Consider the following 21,473-nt stretch of genomic DNA (forward strand, 5'->3'; position numbering starts at 1 on the left):
ACATCTCTTACAGCTTCCTAGAAGTTAGCATGAATTTTAAGTTTTTGGTAGTTAAAAAATACTTTAATTTTTATCCCAGTATTCACATCACCAACATTTCAGCTTCAACAACTGACACTCTTTATTTAACTCATTATTAGATTTTTGAAAATGTGTTGAAAAACTTGTACCATTTTATTACTGTGAGTGCACACCTCATACATTTGCAGTGTTATTCATAGCTAGACTTAAATTCATTAACAATAATTATTAAACCATTGTGCTAATTACTGAGTGGGTTTATATGGTGTGGTAAACCAAAACGCTAACTTCCATTTGGTTTAGCATGTTAATGAATCCAGTTGTCATGGTTTTCAAACTATGATTTATCTTGTAGTAAGCTATTGAAACAGAGCACATTGCTGTTTATTTAATAAGTTATGGTTAAACAAACCATGAGTACCGTATGTACTATATGACCATAGTCACAATATGTCATTCTGTAAGATGAGTTGTATTGTGCGGTTTCTAGAAACATGATAATGTATACTGACATATTGTACAATATGTGTCTATTTTAACCTTGCCCAACCAGGCTCCCTTCGAAAATGCTAGCAAGGGAAGGATTACTAGATCTGGGCTGAACAAATCTGAATGGTCACAAAACAAAAGCAGAGAGTTAGAAGTTGTCTGGCATTTCTTCACTGTCATCCAGTGTTAGTATGGATTTTTGCAGCTCAGTCTGGCAGTCCTACTGAAAACATATTGGAACCACTCTTCCAAGTATTTCTTAACTTTTGGGGACTGCATGGACATAGCTATATGGTTCTCTTATCCGTAAGTTATTTGACACTGAGTTCTTTTAGTATGTCCCAAAGGTGTTTTTTAGCATGTCCCAAAGGTGATTTTTGTTTTTTCCTTGAAAATGCTCCGCTTCTCACCCAAGAAGCTTGTTCGGTTTATTTTTTTTCAAGGAAAAAACAAAGAATAAAACAAACACAGTTGCCTTTTGAAAAGCACCTTTGGGACAACCATGGTTTGGATTATTAAAAATCTCCATAGACCTCTTTTAGAATATTTTTGTTTGGCTTCCTACTATTTCCCACCCATTTCTCATCCAAATAATACAGAGACCTGACCTCACCTAGCTTCCAAGCCCAAGCAAAATTGGCTGGTGCTGTTATCTATTGAGACAAAAGTGATGTTCTAGATTCTAGACCAACATTCTGGAAATTCAGGGAGTTCCAAACCAAAATATTTGTAAACTGCTAGGGCAAAACTTTGTATTCCAAAATAATGCAAACAGTAATTCAAGAGGCACAATTACCTGCAAAACCACAAGTTTGTGAACATTCCGACCAAGGAGACCATTCGGTAACCAGACAGTTGACTACACATTCTACCATGCAGTTGGCAGTCATTTTGGTGGGTGTTTCCAGATTCAACTATTAAGGAAAACACAACAGATCACTTGTCACTGATAGCCAGGCAGAGGTGCAATTAAGTAGGGCTTCTAAAAGAAATACCTGTAAGTGGAGCAGAGTCTTTAGAGTAGGCAGCTATTTAAAACAACAACAACAACGATAGCTTCTTCAATATTTTTTCAATGCCTCAAGTCCAGCTTGCTCATAGCTTTGCCATAGTCTTTGGCAAAAACAATACTCAGTAAAGTGCATTAGCATCAGTGGTGGTATTCTACCAGTTCATCTGAACCGGTATTTCTTTTTTTCCCCTCCCAACGATCAGCTGTTCCGATGATCAGTTGCACCAGGAACCCCCTCACTGTCTTACTGTTTTGCCCAGGAGGCAAAAAAACTGAGTGCAGGGGGGTACTACATGCCCCCCCCTTCGTGCTCTGTTTTTGGCCTCCTGGGCCTCAAGGAAGCCTCCTAGGAGCAAAAACGCCCTTCCAGGAGGCTTCCTGGGCCTCAAAAAAAGAGAGCTGGGGATGGTGTGCTGCAAAAAAAAAAAAAAAAAAGGTACACCCACCCAGTTGCGTGGACATGCCCACCTAGCCACGCCCACCTAGCCACACCCACAGAACTGGTAGTAACAATATTTGCATCCTACCCCTGATTAGCATGTTTCACTTTGGTATCCTGAGTTTATACGTTGCTGTTTTGTCTGTTTGTCTTCTGAATTGGCTGGACTTGGATGAAAGAGCCACAATATAGAAAATGTATATACCCACAAAGAAGAAACTGAGCTCATTTGGATTGTAACAGACAAAGAAGGGTATAATGACTGACAGAGGGCCAATGGGATGAAATGCTAGATGGAGCCCTCACTTGAGCAAACAATCGGAGGGAGATGTTGAGGGGATAGTTAGAAGGAAAGAAAAAAAAGAACAGAAAGAAGCAGGCTAGAAATACAAAAAGCAAAAAGAATTATTATATAAATGCTACTAAAAAAGAAGAGTCAGCCATGATTTGGGTAAGATTTAGAAAATTGTTTTTATCAGATAATTTTTTCAATTTTTATTTACCTCAAAAATCCATGTTTACTGATCAAAATATAGGAATAGTTTCTGATCTACCTTACCTTATACTGTATACTGACTTCAAATGACAAAACTACGTCAGTGACTCTATGGAGGATTCTAAATGGAACTACAGAAGGTTAGTGACATTTATTTTGATGCATTTTTCTGAAAAACTATAAAATCTATGCGATGATAGCAATTTTACTTATTTAACAATCAGGGTAATACAAAAGTGTATAACTTATGCAGAGACCTAAGTGCAGAGACCTACATAAGTGTGGAATAGACCTCTTAACTTATCAGGTTGCTCTAGGAAGACATTATCTCATCTGAATACACTTTATTTACTGTGTTCTATCTAGCCCCTGGGTGCAATGTTTCCAAAAATCAGTGAGCAAGAGATGGCCAGGTTGTATATCACTGTGTGTTTATAAGTATTTCCATTTATCTTCTTATAAATTCCTATATGAAAATGTCTGGGCTTCACTGAAGCCAGCACCATCTGCTTGTCCCCAAAGTGCTTTTCCAAAAGACAACTGGACTTTCTTAGTTTTTTTCCCCTTGAAAATGTTTCGCTTCTCATTCAAGACGTTTCTTCAGAACTGAAGAAGCTTCTTAGATGAGAAGCGAAACACTTTTCAAGGAAAAAGTTGTGAAGAAGCTTCTTAGAGGAGAAGTAAAACATTTTCAAGGGAAAAAAACAACAACCATGAATGGCCAGTTGCCCTTTGAAAAAGTATCTTTGGGACAACCATGATCTGGATGATTGAGAATCTCCATAGACACCAAATCAGAATAGAATAAATAACCCAAAATGATTTGATAAGATACTTTCGAAGCTGAGTGTTGTCAATCAGATATTTTTTTTATGGATATTCAAGGTGACTTAAGGGCCCAGCAAATATTTGCATTAAGTAACAAAATGGAAGCTCACCTGCTCACAGTGGTTCATGTTCACGGCTTTTCCATCACTGCGAATGCAGCTTAGAAGGCGATTCCTAATCCCTTGTCCACAGGCTGAATTTTCATTTAGCTGGCATGTGCTCCAGTCTAAAGAGACATCATGGTTACAATTGGTTCTGCCTATTAATGCTAGAAAGACCTTTTTTTTAAAAAAAAAATGAAGCTAGTTTTTTACGATTTGGAAATCATTATAATATTATTTAAAAGAAAAGAAGCCATCCAGCCTTAAATTATTCTGTTTTTATTTCAGTAGCCCTTAAAAATTACATTCCCTCCGAGTATGCTAACAACTGTCCAGGGATGATGAAATGTAGCACTTCATAGTGATCAAATGGCAGGCCGCTCCATTGGATGCCAAAAATTGTAAAAAAAATTCTGCAGCACAACTACCTTGAAGCAACTCTTGTCATAATCTCCAACTGAGTTTTGTTTGACAAAAGAAATCATGTTTTCCTTGAAAGAAAGCACTTGTAAAATATTAATGTCTTCTCCAAGCTAGGATAACCAATTAGGGAATGCTGTTTTTTCAAGTACCACTCTGCAAAGGTAATGTTGAAAATAGCTAGAAATCTTAAATAAATGACTTTTTTTCCTGCCTTCAAAATGCATATGAAATGATATAAATTATTTTTCCCTCTGTGTGGTCTTCACACTTCATTCCTAGGTGGATGTCCTTTCATTTTAATGAGGGGAATATCTCTAAACAGACTTCCATTAGGAAGGTAGGAATGATGGAATCCTAGAATAAAAAGTCCATTCTGTACTCTGCATAAGGCTCTTTATAGGAATTCTAAGTTTTGCCTCTAGGAGCTGACACCTTTGACTTCTTGAGCCCATTTCTAAGTACCTTTTTATAGTTTATCAATCTGAACTTGGAAATTAGGATCAATGAATCACAAATTTGCACCTCTCTCAAGTGGAGCTTGACTGCTGCTGTCTATGTGGATAAATTCCTGTTATGCTTTAGACCAGGGGTATCAAACTCAATTTCACTGAGGGCTGCATCAGGGTTGTTTTGGACCGGGGGGGGGTTGTGTGGCCAGCATGTTGTCACTCATGTCAGGGGGGCACCTGTGGTGGCCTAAGCTGCTCTTCCAGAAAAAACGGGCTGCTGACCTTCGTTTTCAGCTGTGATGGCCTCCTGCAACCTTCTGCCAGTAAAAATGGAGCTCGGTGGGGGACCACATGTCCCTCGCAAGCTCTGTTTTCGGCTGGGATGGTCTCCTGAAACCTTCTGCCAGTAAAAATGGAGCTCGGTGGGGGACCACATGTCCCTCACAAGCTCTGTTTTCGGCTGGGACAGTCTCCTGAAACCCTCTGCCAGAAAAAATGAAGCTTGGTGGGGGACCACATGTCCCTCACAAGCTCTGTTTTCGGCTGGGACAGTCTCCTGAAACCCTCTGCCAGAAAAAATGAAGCTCGGGCCAGCTCTGTTTTTGCTGGCAGAGGCACCATGGGCTGGTCCTTCGCTGTTTCCAGGGCAGCCCCATTATAACCACGTTTGAGTCTAACATTTCCATCGTTAAGTGAGACATTTGTAAAGTAAGTTTTGCCCCATGTGACAAACTTTCTTGCTATAGTTGTGAAGTGAATCATTGCAGTTGTTAAATTAATAACATGGTTGTTAGGTGAGGCTTCCCCATTGATTTTGCTTGTCAGAAAGTTTCAAAAGGTGATCCCATGATCGTGGCACACTGCAACCGTCATAAATACATGTCAGTTGCCAAGTGCACGAATTCTGGTCACATGATCATGGGGATGATCACACTTTCCTAAGTGTGCAAAATGGTCATAAAGTCACTTTTTTCAGTGCTGTTGTAACTTTCAAACAGTCCCTAAATGAACTGTTGTACGTCAGGGGCTACCTGTATTTATACATTGTATAAATATAATGTATATTATAGAAAATATAGTAATACTATATGTAATTGTACATAACTTTATATAATTCTATGAGAACTTAATTCATAAGTTTAAGATTCATAAATTATCATGAATTAATAAATACACGAACTTTTAGCTATTTTCAAAATGGCCTCCCTTGAAAGTTCAAGTCCAGTGAAAGTTATATATTCCTAATGCTACATCTCTATACATCTCTATATACTTTTGCCAGTCTGATGCGGTTATTGGGCAGAATGCTTTAAATTTCATTCCAAATTACAATGAAGGATGCTCACCTGTTAAATTGTAACTATATTGAAAACAATTTTGATTCAGAATACAAGGTCTCTGCTGTGCACTTTCGGGGCATGTCTTGGGTTTTAAAGGCATTCGTAGTATATGTCGAGTCCTTGTTTGCCTTATACTGGGATCACATCGCTAGAAAAAAAACATGGGTAAGTGAATTATGCAAGCACATGTTTACAGTTGTGGCAAGGATGGTTACCTGCATTATTAATTTAATTGGTTTTCAAATTGCCTATCAGGCTAAAGAGTCTCTTGTGAATAATCTCATTATATAACATCAATGCTTTCCCCCTGAATTTGACAGTCATCTAAAAAAAAAACAACCTCTCTGTATGTCCATAGGGGAAGAATCATAACATGTGGCTGAGGATTTTTATGGTGGTCATCCAAACAATCAACCAAGCTACTGCTGGCTTATTAATTATTTTGGAACCATAGAGAATGAAAAAGAAAAAAAAAGGTACCATCATTTTTGTAGATCAGTCTTATAACTGTCTTCATTTTTTCTTTTCAATTAAGAAAAAAATTGTTATAGTAAAATGTGAACTCCTTTATTCATGAAAATATGTTTCCTTCAATTCTCTCAAATTGAAAATATATTTTATCCTGTTTTTAAATCACCCATGCTATGCTGAAGATGTTTTAGCTGATAAAGGTTTATGAAAAAATGTGCTATTTCCCCCAAATCATTAAGATGCTATATTTGAATAAAAGAAGACAATATCAGCCACTACTGAAAAACATCCACTTGGCATTCTTTTACTGTTCATTAAAAATATACAGATATACATATTTAATTATCTTCTCCAACTGCACTGTCACAATCCTCTCAAACATGTTGCCCATGAAGGGTGTTTTTAAAAAGGACTAAATTAACAGTTTCTTCAGAAGTGGATGGACCCACTGTTTTCTTTTTAAGACTTCTGGCCCCAATCTGTCACATAAAGAAATATTTTCCCTGCCTGGATCTGCCTAGTCATTTTTCTTAAATAAGCTAAGATAGACAGAGCTCTAGTATACATTTTCTACCTGTATTCTTAGGCCCGTAAACTGAAAGTTATCCCATGCAATTTGATTAGAAATACTTTATTTCAAAACAGAATATTTTTCTCAAAGTCCCTCACAGATCCATCTTGGCAAATCTCCATGAATTGCAATACAAGGTTTTCCAATGATTATAATCCCAGAACCAATCCAAAGAACTCTGTTGGAAAGCTACTTGAGAATGCCACGGAGATCATAAAATAAGTTATTTTTCTATTATACATTTATGTTCTAGCCATCTCCTAGTCTATTTCATCACAGAGTGTCCTAGGAAAACCAGAAGTCCACACAAAGCATTAATCCTGCCATTTACTCTATCTTGCAGGACACAAATAGTTTGGGGCTCTGGAGAATTCTCCCAGACCATTCAAAGTTCTATCCCAGTCCATATATCTTTGGAGACATCATCTTCATAGGACCTTCCCCTTCCCCTTCTCTTGCAAGGGAGGAAGACACAGTTGCGCTATTTTGGAGGCAAACAAAATCACGCCATATTGCAAGATGAGACTTTTTTTTTCCAGGCACAGCAAGAAGACACCTTTGCTGGCTAAGGAAGATTCCGCTTGCTTGCTGGTTGATTGTTTCTCTTTTTCTTCTTAATGAGGCATTTAATATGTCTCTCCCTGCCCCAGGGCACAGTTACATGGGTACTTTTGGGTAGCAGCAGCAAAGTGAATAGGCAGTAAGTGGAGTAATTTATTAGCTTCAGATGCTCCTAAAGGGCAATTAGCTTGGCATACAAATGTCCTAACCTGCTTTATCATGATGCTGGGGGTAATGGAGTTGCTTAAGTGATTGAGAATGGCAGAGCTACAACACAAATGAGTGGCACACTCTAAGCCATTCCATGACAGTGGTAACCCTGTTATTGATGCCAAATGAAGCAAACTTTATCAGGAAGTAAAGAAGAGCAGAAAAGCAACCCCCCCTTTAAATATAGAAATACATTTCAAAGCGCAATTGCATTTTCTCAAAGGCATTTAATTAATAGAAATGAGTTTGGAGGAATCAAGCGCTGAAAACCATGGACTGGATGAGATTATAACCCAACCGGATCAAACCCACAACCCTCCCCACGCCTTGTTATCCTCATAAATATTAAGGTTGTTTTTTTAAAAAAGTGTCCTTCCATAAATCACTCCAAGGGCACTACTTCCCCGCCCCCCCATTTAAATGCTCATCAACTAGAGAGACAGCAGTTCAAAAACACAAGCTTCTCTTGTCTTGCAGCTGCCACCAAAGACAGAAATCAAGAGCGAGAGACTGACAGAATCAGGAAAGAAAGACAACGCCCCACCCTCCTGAATATGCAAAAGAAGACTCCCAACACGTTGGCTCACAAGCACAATACTACAGAGGACCTAGCCCGAAAGAGCTCTGGCAGCTGACAGCAGTCCAGCAGATCCCTTGCACAATTCCTCTTGTAACAGCGGAAAGCAGACACCTACACCGGGGTGTACAACTTCGGTGTCTTTCTCCTGAGCATTTGCCAAGGGAGACCAGACTGTTTGCTCTTTCAGTAAATCTGAATTAAGCAGATGCAAAGAGCTCCGTAGCATTCTCTGTAACCTTGTGGCGTCATTACATATACAAGCTACTTTTCCTGGTAAGCTCAGCTGTTTGCTGGAGAATGGTCAGCCAGACATTTAACATAAGCCATTTTTCTTAATTACATGAAAACAAATCCTGTTTCCAACTGTTTATAAATGGTTTATTATCTTTCCCACAATTAATTTGATTGTTTGTCCTTGCAAGCAAAAATAATAGTATGAATGGTTTGCCAATAATAATCAACGTGAAGTATCTTGATAGAAGTTCCCAATTACTGCTCTACAGAATTCATTTTGCTGTGTTAAAATCAGTCACTGAAAATCGATGAAGAGAGGAGCTGGTTTTATAAATGATCACCTTTCCAGCATGAAAACGAGCACTTCAAGCAGCTCGGCAATGACTGTCATCTTTTAATTGACTGTATCTGGGATGTGTTTTATAACAACTTATTATGGAGGCCTATTTAAAATCTGATCCAAACATGGCTTGCGTAAGGATTAAGGAAGGGAAAGCAAAATTTCTTCTTGCTATCAGCAAATACTGTAAGATTATTTGCTAGTGCTGGGCAGGCTAATTTTCCCACTCCTTCTTCCCACCAGTTCTTATTATTCAATTTGATTTCACAGATTTAAGAGAAATTGCTTTCAAAAATCATATCAAAAGTTAAAAAAAAATATCTCATGGATGGAATGCTGCACTCATCACTGTATGAAGTGATGAGGCAGTCAAGGTTTGTCCATGAATATTTTAGGTTTCATGGTAAAATTGTTTTTCAAGAGATCCTCAACTGGATTTTTTCAGTAACGGTGCTTCTACTAAGGAAACGGTGCTTCTGCTAAGAAAAACTCTCCTTCTGGAGAAAATTGAAGAAGGTATTCATCTTATGTTTTCTGTCCACACCCAGTTGTACAATCTTCATTTACTATTTTAATTTGGATGTGGCTCTATCCAAGTTGGATAAAAGATCTATTTCCCCCCACAACAACCACCTTAAAAGAATAACAGAGATGGAAGGGATGTTGAAGGTTTTCTAGGCCAACCCTCTGCTCAAGCAAGAAACTCTATACCTCTTCAGACAAATGTTTGATCTCTTCTAAAAAACCTCCAGTGTTGGAGCCTCCACAACTTCTGATAATAAAATCCCTGGTTGTATAAACAGAGGCATAGAATCACGTGAAGTATTAGTTCCAATTTATAAATCCTTAGTAAGACCACACCTGGTATACTGCATCCAGTTTTGGTCAGAAAGATATTAAGACTTTGAGAAAAGTGCAAAGAGCAACTAAGATGATTAAAGGTCTGGAGACAAAAACATATCAAGAACGGGTTTGGTTACAGAAAAGAAGAGGTAGGGGTGACATGATAGCAGTATTCCAGTATTTGAAGGGGTGCCACAAAGAAGAGGGGGTCAACTTATTTTCCAAAGCATCAGAAGGTAAGACAAGAAACAATGTTTGGAAACTAATCTAAGAGAGAAGCAACTTGAAACTTCCTAACAGTGAGGACAATTAACCAGTGGAACTTGCCTTCAGAAGTTGTAGGTTCTCCATCACTAGAGGTTTTTAAGAAAAGACTGGGTAGCCACCTGTTTGAAATGGTAAAGGATCTCCTGCTTGAGCAGCAGGTTGGATTAGAAGACCTCCAAGGTCCCTTCCAGCTCTATTCTGATTGAACTTGTTCTGTCATGAAATTTCTCCCAAGTCCTAGGTTGAGTCTCTCCTTGATTAGTTTCAACCCATTGCTTCTTGTCCTGCCTTCAGGTGCTTTGAAGAATAGGTTGACCCCCTCTTCTGTTCTCAGCTGTTCAAATATTGGAACACGTCACCCTAATCTTTCTTTCTATTAAACTAGACATATCCAACTCCTGCAACTGTTCTTCATATGTTTTAGCTTCTGGTATCCTAATCATCTTTGTTGCTCCTCTGTACACTCTTTCTAGAGTCTAAACATCTTTTTTATATTATGTTAACCAATACTGGGTGCAATATTCCAAGTGTGAAATATAACGCTTTCCAAAGCATTATACATTGTTACTAACACTTTATGTGATCTTGATTCTATCCCTCTGCACTAATTCACCTTGTGCGAGAGTTTGAGCTGAGAGAAACTGACTGGTCCTTTGCTTGTGGTTGCTCTCCCTGTTTCTAGTCCAAGATTTTTACTGCTATCTCCCATTGTCTCTTGTGTATAGAGCCTCTTGGTTGAAGCACAAATTCTGGTACAATCTGCATTAATCGATCGAGGACAATATTTGCAGCTCAAAGCAGCAATGAGGGGTGCACTGATGATGTTAGCTAGTTGGGTAATGAAACATCTGCAAGAAAAAATGAAGCTCAGAGAGCACCAAGGACTCCTCAATTGGCATTAAAGCCACCACTTCTTCTTTCTAGGAGAAACAAACAAACAAACAAAAGAGCCAGCTCTCAACAGAAAGGGACAAAAACAGCTTTCAGAAGTGCAAGTGGAGAAAAAGACAGAGAATGTCTGCAAGAATTGATAAAGAAGGGCTTTGTGTAGATTCCTTCCCCTTGCAAATGATCTTCTTCAATGGATTTTCCCAGACTGACTCTTGATATGCTCCTAATGTACAGTTATATAGTCATATAACCATAGAGCATATGGGAGATGAATTACAGAGTGTCTAGACATGTCAACAGGAAGATAAATGTGAGGAGGCTCTGCTTACTGGATTTCTCCAAAGACAGAATAAGAAGCAATGGAGGGAAACTAATCAAGAAGAGAAGCAACCTAGATATAAGGAGAAATTTCTTGACAATGAGAACAATTTTCAGAGGAATGGCTTGCTTTTAGATGTTGTGGGTGCTCCATCACTGGACAGAGATTGGACAACCACTTGTCTGAGATGGTATAGGGTCTGCTACTTAAGTAGGGGGTTGGATGAGAAGACTTCCAAGGTCCCTTCCAACTATGTTATTCTGTTCTTCCAAATTTGGGAAGAATGGGTTTTCTGACCAATCTGTTTATAAACAGATTTTTAGTATGCTCAAGCAACAGACATAACAACCTAGGAAACTTTCTAAAGGAAAAAAAGTGTCAAATTCTCAAATGGTATAACATTAAGATTAAATGATCAGCAGTACCAATTCTTTTACCCACTGCACAGAAAATATTTTGTTATCTATACTTTTCTAATACCTTTATCTGGGTTTATATGACATGTAGGAATTATGGGTGGAAGAAGCATAAAAAGATTAACTGGACAGATTGTTCATATAACTAACTCTCCCCGAAATGTTTGCAGGAAACAGAAAAGATATAAGTAGAGTTTGTCCCTAAAGAGCACTCACTTGGAAGTTGTAAAAGGACTTCTAGACCTAACTCCATAAAACTATGTGACTTGATAAATAATCACAAATGGCAAATTGCTTCTGATTGCTTACATTTTCTTCCCACTGTGACCTGATGCCGCTGAAATGCACAGGTGTAATAAAAAGCACATAGGAGAACTTTCATCTAGGAAAGGGGTAAGATCTTTTCTATTATTTCAGAGTTCAGGCACAAATAATGGATTTAACTTACAAAAATACAGATTCCCATTTAATATTCAACTGCTTAATGCCAAAACAATCACTCCAAGAAATGTTGGGTTCTCCTTTGTACTGGATGTGTCAAAGGAAAAGTAGATGTTATTTGTTGGCAATGTTTAATCTGGATTTCTGCACCAAATAAGGGATTGGACTGGATGACCCAAGTGGATTTTTTTCAGTTTGCTCACTCTATTTAATCCAGAAAATATGCTTGTGCTTTCAAGACTGAGAGCAATTCTAGGCAACATAGAATTTTTAAAATTCCCACCAATTTTTTTTTTTTAAAAAAGGAAACTGGTATACTGCACAGCCAAATAATATCTCTAGTTGTATAGTTCCATAAAAAATAATGGTGTATGTGTACATATGTATTTTGAAATGTGTCTATTAGCCTAAAAAAGTCAAAAGTGAACTGAAATTGTAAGAGGATCTTGAAGAGAGAGGGTTGGGGATAGAAGGGGCTTCTTTATCATTATTTATGAAACTGGATGTCTTAACAGCTAGTCCCATCAACCATGGCAAGCATTTTAGAATTACACTAATCTCCTTAGACAAACTTTGGGCAAGAATGCCCATGACATGGCTCCAAAAGCAAACATGCTAGCTAATCCAAAAATGTTATCTATTGCTGCAAATATTCTTCTTTGGTAGGTTAGATAAAGATAACCCTTACAATCCTAAACAGATCAATTCTTAACCATATTTACAATATAATTGCTTGGTTCATTCTTTAACCCTTCTTCTACATTGATTTATTATACAATTGGGCTGAAATCAAGAAAAGAGAAGTCTGGTCATGCTTCGTGCTTCCATGGTTTCAGGGAGGTTGAAAAGCTTGCCTGAGCAAAATTCCCAAGGATATTAAGTATATTCAGCCAAACACAGAATGCTTCCCCTCTCCTAAAACTTTATTTAGTGCATGAAGGCCAAGGGATGTTTTCACTATTTCTATGTTGTATTCTTGGAAACTATACTGAACTAAGTATAGATTTAAATTTATGAACTAAGTTGCTATACATACTGATAACACTGAATCCCAGAATACCTGAGCCCTTTGTAAAAATGGTCCAGAATACAGCAACATTTTGTTCAGATTCCAAAACAAATCTTTTAAGGTATCCAGCTAAATCCCATCTGTTCTCTTTCCCAAACTTACTGTTTGAGGATAATTAAGAGAATGGCAACATTCCTGGCAGCAAAACATCTTAAGTCTTAGAACTTATTAGCCAATCTATGCTCTATTTTCTTACCTAAACAGAGAAAGCAGAATGATCAAAAAGTAGTGGGTGCAGGAACAATGTCTCGCTGGCTTCTCTAACTGAGCTTTCTTGTGGGAATCTGACACGAAGCATACAAAATCTCTCCCCCTTTTCCCTTCCCTGAGATAGTTAAGTGCTTGCTGCTGGGTAGGGGAGGGAGTGAGGGATTGAGAAATTGTCTGGGGGAAACTGTCACAGAAGAGTGAAAATGAAGATCATGGGAACACATTAGCGGCATAGACAGTAGCACTGAAACAGTTACAACTTTCCCGGTTCTCTGCCCAGTTGCTGGGTAGACGTGGCCATGGTGGGCTGAGGGGGAGGGGGGATGACATTTTTGCCCTCCCCGGGCTCTGGAGGCTCACTGGAGGCCAGAAATGGGCCCATTTCCAGCCTTCCAGAAGGCCCATTTTTTGCTCTCCCTGAGCACAGATCCTGCACTTACCTGCGATCCAAAATGGGCCATGTGGGGACTCCTGGGAAGAGTGGGATGGGCGGGGCCACTCAGGGGTGGGATTTGCTGGTTCGCCAAACTGACCATAAAATGAACAACTGGTTCACTCGAACCAGTGAGAACCAGTAGCAGCCCATCCCTGGAGTCATGGGCCCCAAGTTTTGGCCACATTCCATAAGTTAGCCCATTTGAAATATTTTGTTTCAAAAATTGTTGCCCTATGATTCACTGTTTTGCCCAGTTAAAGCTCATTACAAGAGTTTCAGTACTAGATAGATATACATCACTAAATAAATTTAGAACAGATTCATTACTTTTGCAACAAGCCAGAGGAAATGGGATTTCCAACACTTTCTCGGCTCAAAACACTGAACATTTTTAACAGTATTTCTTGGTGTGAATACATATTCGTGAGAATGATGTGATTTCTAGCCTTTAATGTGGGAAACATATTTATGAATAAGATAAAAGGAAGCAAGTAAACTGGTTAGACCTACCTTAGTTAGGTCTGGGCTTTGTTAATTTTGACTAGTGGTTTTGAACTGAGCTTGCTCATCACTTAATTATAACTCTGATCTCTGTTGTAAATTGCAGTACCAGATGCACTGAAAATGCAAAGGCCTAGCTAAATGTGACAATGAGTTTTATGACTGATTTTGTTAATTTCCCCAAAGATATTGAATAGTAACTCTTATGGGAAATATTTTAATTAAGAAACATAGCACTGGAAAATGGCATTGATCCAATCTGAAGTATTCTCTCCCTCCTCTTTGCTAATATTTAAGCATTTGGACATTTGAGCTGGAGACTCCAGGGTATCATCTAATTAGATCCCACTAGACAGCTTTCATGTTTTTAGCTGTACTTCTGTGGAGGAGGGGGAGAGAATCATTGCATCATTTTCACTGAAGAGGAATCTTAGAAATGTGTGCAACTTTATCAATGACTTAGGCAATAGGTTTAGCAAACAGAACTCAAAATTCATTGCTTATTGTGAGCCTTTATTATTAACAACTGAAATACTAAAATAAGGTGGGAATCCCCACTGAACATGGCTTCTGAAATTCTTGCTAATACCTTGACTAGCAGTAGCCATAGGAAAAAACTGTGTTTTCATCTGTGGAATGAAATATCATATAACGTTTCCATTCTCTCTCCCTCCGTCCCTCTCTCTCCCTCTTTCTCCCCATCTACATGTATCTGTGTGGATCCGATCAGGGCACAGAATACATGCTATCTCTGCTTTTGTATGTGTGTTTCTTCTCTCCCTTTGTTTTGTGGCTGGGTGAATGTTTGTGTGTACAGTAAGTGTGAATTGGGAAACCCAGAGCAGGATGCCTATACTCTAGTTTGGGTCATGTGACTAGAACAGGGAGGGAGGGGCTTGGTCAGCAGCATTCCCGCCCAGATGCCTCTACTGGAGGGCTGTATTTGGGAGTAACATTTTTAGCCGCCAAACCACATCCAGATCATTTTAGAATGTAATCTTTCTTTTTTGGCAATGTTTCCCTCACAGTTAATTTTGATCCTATTTGGTGAATGATCCTGCTGATGGACAGACAGCAGAATCCCAAGCACTTTTGTGTAGTTTCTTTTCAATATTACTCTCAACTGGAAATAATAAAGGGCAACAGTTTAGTTGTTTCTCTTCGCCCAGAAAAGATAATCCCTTGTTCTCCATGTGTGATTATTTTCATGATGTGGAATTTATTGATTGACCATTCTAGTTTCTCCTACCCTACGGGGAATTTGCTATATCTTAGGTAGTAGTCCTTGATGAGTCCCCAAAAATAATACAGAAAGTGTGTGTGTGTGTGTGTGTGGTTGGAAGAGACTACCTGGTTAGAAAGCCACCAAATGGTTAAAATTGCTTGTTCAACTGTTTGGTATCCATTGTATAAAGAACTATAATGAATTGGATGCACTTTAACAGATACACTAATGCTACCATAATGTGTTTAAAATGTCTAAACAGAAAAATGAAGACCAAGACTGTACTTTTCTGTGTTGTGAGCAAGGAGCTCTGTTTCAGAATATTTTTAAGATGCTGACATGTTCAGCAATGTTTAAATATCTGCTTGCCGATGTTAGTACGATTTCTGCAACCAATTCTTCATATGACCTTTATAACTCACAATTACACGGGATGTGACATGCTTATTGATCCTGTAATTTATTGAAATGCTTGTGGCAGCAGGAAGATGAGGTTTAACTAGCTATTCAAAATGAAATGTGCAAGTGGAATCCGTCACTGCAGAAAACACTGCACCAGGGAAGGAATTAGATGGGCTTTACTGTAAGAGCATAATGAACCACGGATAGCAATCTGCAAACAGACGTGAATGCTCTATTATCAATGTCATAAACTCCTTATAACATGAACTCCATTAAAAATTTTATAATGGCAATGATTCCCGGAACCCCTTTCATTCCACTGGACTTTTAATCCCTGAAGAAGAATCTAGTTTACCTAAAAAATAAAGCAATTTGAGAAAGTATACAGGTAGTCCTTGACTTATCACCATAATTGGGACTGGAAATCTTGGTCATATGTTGTTACAATTGTAAATTGAGGCACCCATGTGACTGGAAGTAATTTTCTGGCCTTTTCACAGTGGTTGTTAAGAAACATGGTGGTGGTTAAACAAACATCACAGTTGTTAAGTGAACCCATTCATCTGAATGGGTGTTGTTGTTGTTGTTTTTTGGCTAGAAACTGGGAAAAAATGCTGGAAAGTACCAAAAATATAGCAAATCAGTCATGTGACCCTAGAACACTGCAACCATTTGTAAAACTGACCTGCTTAACATGCAATCACATGATCATAGCGGGTATAGCATAATTATTTACGATGGCCCGGGGTGCTTATAGGGGCTATAAAACACTCATTCTGGGGCCATTGTAACTTTGAACAACTGCAAAACAACCAGTTGTAAGTTGAGAACTACCTTACTTGTACAAAGCTCCTAACATAAACATAAAAATGTAACAAAATGTGAGTAAGAGCTGCAGTGGTGCAGTGGTTAGAATGCAGTATTGCAGGCTATTTCTGCTGCCTGCTGGCTGCCTGCAATTTGGCAGTTCGAATCTCACCAGTCTCAAAGTTGACTCAGCCTTCCACCCTTCCAAGGTGAGTAAAATGAGGACCCAAATTGTTGGCGGCAATAGGCTGACTCTGTAAATCACTTAGAGAGGGCTGTAAAGCACTGTGAAGTGTTATATAAGTCTAAGTGCTATTGCTATCTCAGGGATAGAGCATTCTAATGCTTTGTCAATCATAACAAAACATGTATTTGTCAGGTACTCTGACATTTACCAAATGCTTTGTCAATCATAATGAACAAATCATTACAAGTTAGTCCTCCAATGGAATGAGCAGCTCCTGTTTATTTCAGTAAAATTGAATGGAAACATGTTTTACTGAAATAAACAGGAGTTGCTTTTATTTCATTACTCCAATCCCATAGATGTTGATAATGATGTCCCACATTAATTTGCTTCATTATTGCACCGTACACTCTATTTTTCCACCTAGAGACACTCCAGTTAAAAATGATAATTAAAATCATGATTAATCCAATTCTAAAGAGTGGATTAAAGAAGACAACATTGACATGTTTTTAAAGGCAGGGGTTGGGGAGGGAAGGGTAAGCATAGCTCTTAAAGAGAGAGAGAAAGCATTTCACCGATTGTTGCTCCCAGCCCTGTGTGTGCACTGGAAATTGTGGAACTTGAGAAAATGACCACTTTATCTACTAACCATTAAACAGTCAAACATTTGGAATCCACTTATCTATTGACATATTAAACCTTTTTATGGGTTGGAGAAGGGCCTTGATGGCTTGTAAACCTCCTTTGCTTCTGTGATTTTTGAAATGGGTAGCTAATTGTGTACCAATTGCCTCATGCCATAAAGGTTTTCCCACAGGCAAGTATCTTCGAAGAACTGGCAGAAGGATCTTGTCAATGCATTTAAACAACTTCAATTTTAATAACACACTTGAGCCCTTACATTGAAACAAATATTGGTCTCCACCCTGGATCCTGCAACGGTTAGGCTACTTTCCCTCCTGATCAAGGAAAAGAGGAAAAAGTCAAAATAACCGTTGTTTTTGTGCTCCTGGGTGCCATTATGACAATGACACTACAGCTAAGGGAAGGAGAAGAAATGCTTTCTGCTGAAATCTCCTGTCTGGCTCTCGAAGCGAGATTGCTCAGTTATGATGCCTCTGTTACAGGTAGTCGACTTCAGCGACCATTCGAAGTTACAACGGCACTGAAAAAAAAGACTTAGGATTCTTTTTCACACTTATGATCTTTGCAGGATCCCCGTGGTTCAAAATTTGGATGCTTGGCAACTGGCATGTATTTATGACGGTTGCAGTGTCCTGGGGTCATGTGATTCCCCTTTTGCGACCTTCTGACAAGCAAAGTCAAAGGAAGCCAGATTCACTTAACAACCGTGTTACTAACTTAATAGTCGCGGTGATTCATTTAACAACTGTGTCAAGAATGGTCATAAAATGGGGCAAAATTAACTTAACAGTTGTCTTGTTTAGCCACAGAAATTTTGGGCTCAATTGTGGTCGTAAGTCGAGAACTACTTATATTTAAAATTAGGGTATGTTTAAAACATTTGTGTCCAATTGATTAGCCCATATTAGCCTTTGACCTTTTTTTTAAAGATGGGAGGAGTGGATAATAGTACAAAATACATTTGACTACGTAAATATATGGCAAGAGCTGAGATTTTTTAATTTTTTTTTCTTATATTTTGCAAAGAGAGTTTGGGGGCCTTTTCTTGTTTTTTAAACTGCCTAAATCCTTCCTGGGCTTTTTATCAGAGTCTGTATATGTTCCCAACTCAAAATCATGAGATTACAAGCTACTGGTTTTCAGCAACCACAGTACTAAATTTTGGAATGGTTCTGAGGACTATAAAAAGGGAGTTTATAGTTTCCTACCCTCAGGTATAAGAGCATTGATGAAACTATTAATTTTAATCTTGTTACCAAGGAAATGATTTGAATTCTTCTCTATAGCCAATTCTGAGTTATGACCTAAAATATCCAGGTGTTGCTGTCGAAAGCTAGTGAAACTAATCATATGTCTTATTTCCACTTTTGAAGTTATCCATTAATACTTTAGCAATACCGATTTTATTTATTGGAACATAATTAATGGTCAGATAAGTCATGAAAGTGTTGCTGATCCACAATGAAGAACATTATTATTATTTTCTTTCATCCCATGTCTTGCCTTATGCATTTATGTAATTAAATGAATGGTTTTCCAGCCCTCCTGAATTACTACTCTAAATGTTATCATTTGATGCAAACAAGGAGGTCACTCAGATGAAATACTGGGAGTTATCAATTCTTGTAAACAAAAACAAAAGCTGACAGCAGATACAATAAATCTGAAATAATTATTTCAGAGAGTTGTGGCCCAACTTGCATATTAACTCAGTTTAAGAGTGCTTTGATGAATTCAAGTGAAGTCAATTAATTACATTTCCAAGTCAGATGAACAGAGATTCAAGACGTTACAGGTATTGCCACAGTTCTTCAATGCTGAATATTTAACAGGAGATGATATATTTTCTCTGCTGTCTGTGCAGAAGGAGAAAATCAAGTAATGATGTGTGAACCTACTATTGTAAGTGGAATTCATATGAAGTCTCTGAAGACAAATGTGCTTCAATTTCATTTCCCCGTGTTTATTGAAACAGGCAAGACATAGTCTTGATGCAAGAATTCCCAAAATGAATCTTAGGTAAGAAGAAGAAATGGAATAATATATAACTGGTTTATAAATCATATAAATAACACTAATCGTATCTGTTAATAGTATTTGGGTAGTCCTTGAGCTAGTAAAATAGCCTGCCCATCACGGTCGTATCTCGTGACAGTTATAAAGCCAATTTCTTGACCATTTTATTTTCTGCAGAATGTTGCTGAAAACCACAACTTAAACGCTGGGGTTTATTTTTGGCAAAACTGTTATGTGACTGTGGGATGCTGCAAACAGCTGTGAATGTGGCCTGGTTGCAAAGTGCCCAAAATGTCATCATGTGACTGTGGGGGGAGCCTCCCCTGGATGGTCGGCAAGGTACGGGCAAGCCCCTAGCTGTGATCTCTGGTTGGGCCTGCCCACCTGCCCTTGTTTTATGCTTTCCCTAAATAACTAACTTTCCCTCCAGCCAGGTGAGTTCTGTGCTGCCTCAATTAGCTGCCTGTTTGAAGCTGCGTTTCAGCCCCAAAGTGGTGCATGCGCGACCAGCGAGCTCCTTGTCAAATAAAGTTCAGCCCACTTCTGCCCTAAGCAATTGGCCTAAGATGAGGACTACCTCTATGTCCTTTGTTTATACGTAGACATAAAAATGGTATGTAGATATAGTGAATGTCACAGAAAGATATTTTTTCCCTTGCACACAGATCAGATATAGGCCTCAACCTTTAAGTGGAATTACTTTTGTTTTCTGTTTTAAACTTACTAAAGGAACCTCATGTTTCACATATGCATAAAACAGTTTTAACTGGATATTGCAGTTCCAAAAATGGATCCGTAACAAATATTTATTCCTATTCCTAACAAGCCTTGGGAGAATATCTAGTGCAACTTCACACCACTAGCAAAACTGATAAAAACTAATTTTCACATCAGCAGATTCTATAATACTTCATCCAAGCTGAAACTGAGAGAGGTACGGATTGAACCCTTGCTATATTTATTCCTTTCTCCATCATCCTTTAAGTTTCTAATAAATAAATAAACTTTCTAAAAAGTTTTTTTTTTAATTTTGAAAGTTAGCAGACTGATTGGTAAACCTGTGTTAACCTAATAAACGTATTCTATCATATGGCTTTTATATTCCCAGATAAAAGGAATCCTATATAACTAAGAAAAAATATCTCTCATTTTCAAGAAAACGGCAAACAGGCCTATAGAAATGAATTCTCTGTCTCTCCCCCTCTCCTCCCCTCTCATCATACTCCAGGCTCTTAAAAAAAATTGTAATGCAAACTATTTGGGATTTTCATCCATTCCAAATATACAAATATAGTTTCCTGCTTGCTATGACCTTATGCTCTCACCCATCTTAAGTTTTTACACCTTCTATTCATAATACAGCCAGTGTTTAGTACAGTGTACTACTGGCTAGTAAGATATAGCACAACAAAAAAAGAAGAAAAACAGCACAATTAACTAAAAATGAGAATAAAATAAAAAATAGAATTGTTGAGGCTCTAGAGAGAATACGAATATGAACCTGTTAGCATGGTATAGTGGGATTGATTTGAATTGTACAAGTTTTTGTACAAGTTATGCGGGGGGGGGGGTGTCCTTGGTTCTCTCTGGGAATAGTTGTTTTCTTGCTGCTTTATTACCCAAACTAGTTCAGTTTCACGGGGAGCACTGATGAGGTTACCTAATTTGGGTAATGAAACATCTGCAAGAAAATAACCAACCTCAGAGAGCACCAAGCAGCCCCCATTTTAATCCTCTGTGTGTGTGTGTGTGCGTGTGTGTATGCCCTCCTCCCTGAGAGGAAATTCTGGTTGTAAGGTAAGGAAGATACGACCCTCTTCTCTCACAGGGGAAGATGTTCTATAGGGTTGGTACATCTACAAGAAGGCTCACTTCTTAGGTCCTACCAGATGGCCACATAAAATTGAAGGGACTTGGAATGAGGTAACCCTATCAATTTACTGGATGGGTAGTAGTGGCGGTATGCTACTGGTTCGGACCGGTTCAAATGAACCAGTAGTAAAAAAAAAAGCTGACAATCAGCTGAGCGGAGGAAAAAAAATCCTTGGACAAAAGCACAGGATCTGCCCTCCCATCTGCCCCTACGCTTTTCTTTTCTTTATCCTCCTAGCTAATTGGCGCTGCAGGCCTCAGCTGGTGTGGGGAAAGCTACGCACATGCGTTAGCCCAAGTAAGCCCACCAAGCCACATCCACCGAACTGGTGGTAAAACAATTTGAATCCCACCACTG

At 38.5% G+C, this 21,473-nt stretch overlaps 2 protein-coding genes across 2 annotated transcripts in view; both read right to left on the bottom strand.

The window, feature by feature from the left end:
- The window catches only part of HNMT (histamine N-methyltransferase), a 195,112-nt gene that overhangs the window by 165,072 nt on the left and 8,567 nt on the right, over window positions 1-21,473 (bottom strand). The window lies entirely within an intron of this gene.
- Window positions 1-21,473, bottom strand: part of THSD7B (thrombospondin type 1 domain containing 7B) — a 545,795-nt gene that overhangs the window by 34,295 nt on the left and 490,027 nt on the right. Inside the window, exons 18-20 of the mRNA XM_087950095.1 lie at window positions 5,605-5,746; window positions 3,396-3,511; window positions 1,307-1,424 (exon numbers count right to left, since the gene is read on the bottom strand). Coding sequence (XP_087806221.1) covers window positions 1,307-1,424; window positions 3,396-3,511; window positions 5,605-5,746 — 376 coding nt within the window. The remainder of the gene's footprint in view (window positions 1-1,306; window positions 1,425-3,395; window positions 3,512-5,604; window positions 5,747-21,473) is intronic.

This window comes from Notechis scutatus, chromosome 1 (assembly GCF_049901735.1).
Source record: "Notechis scutatus isolate UNSWTSFEM ecotype Mainland chromosome 1, rNotScu1.2, whole genome shotgun sequence".
Lineage (NCBI taxonomy): Eukaryota > Metazoa > Chordata > Lepidosauria > Squamata > Elapidae > Notechis > Notechis scutatus.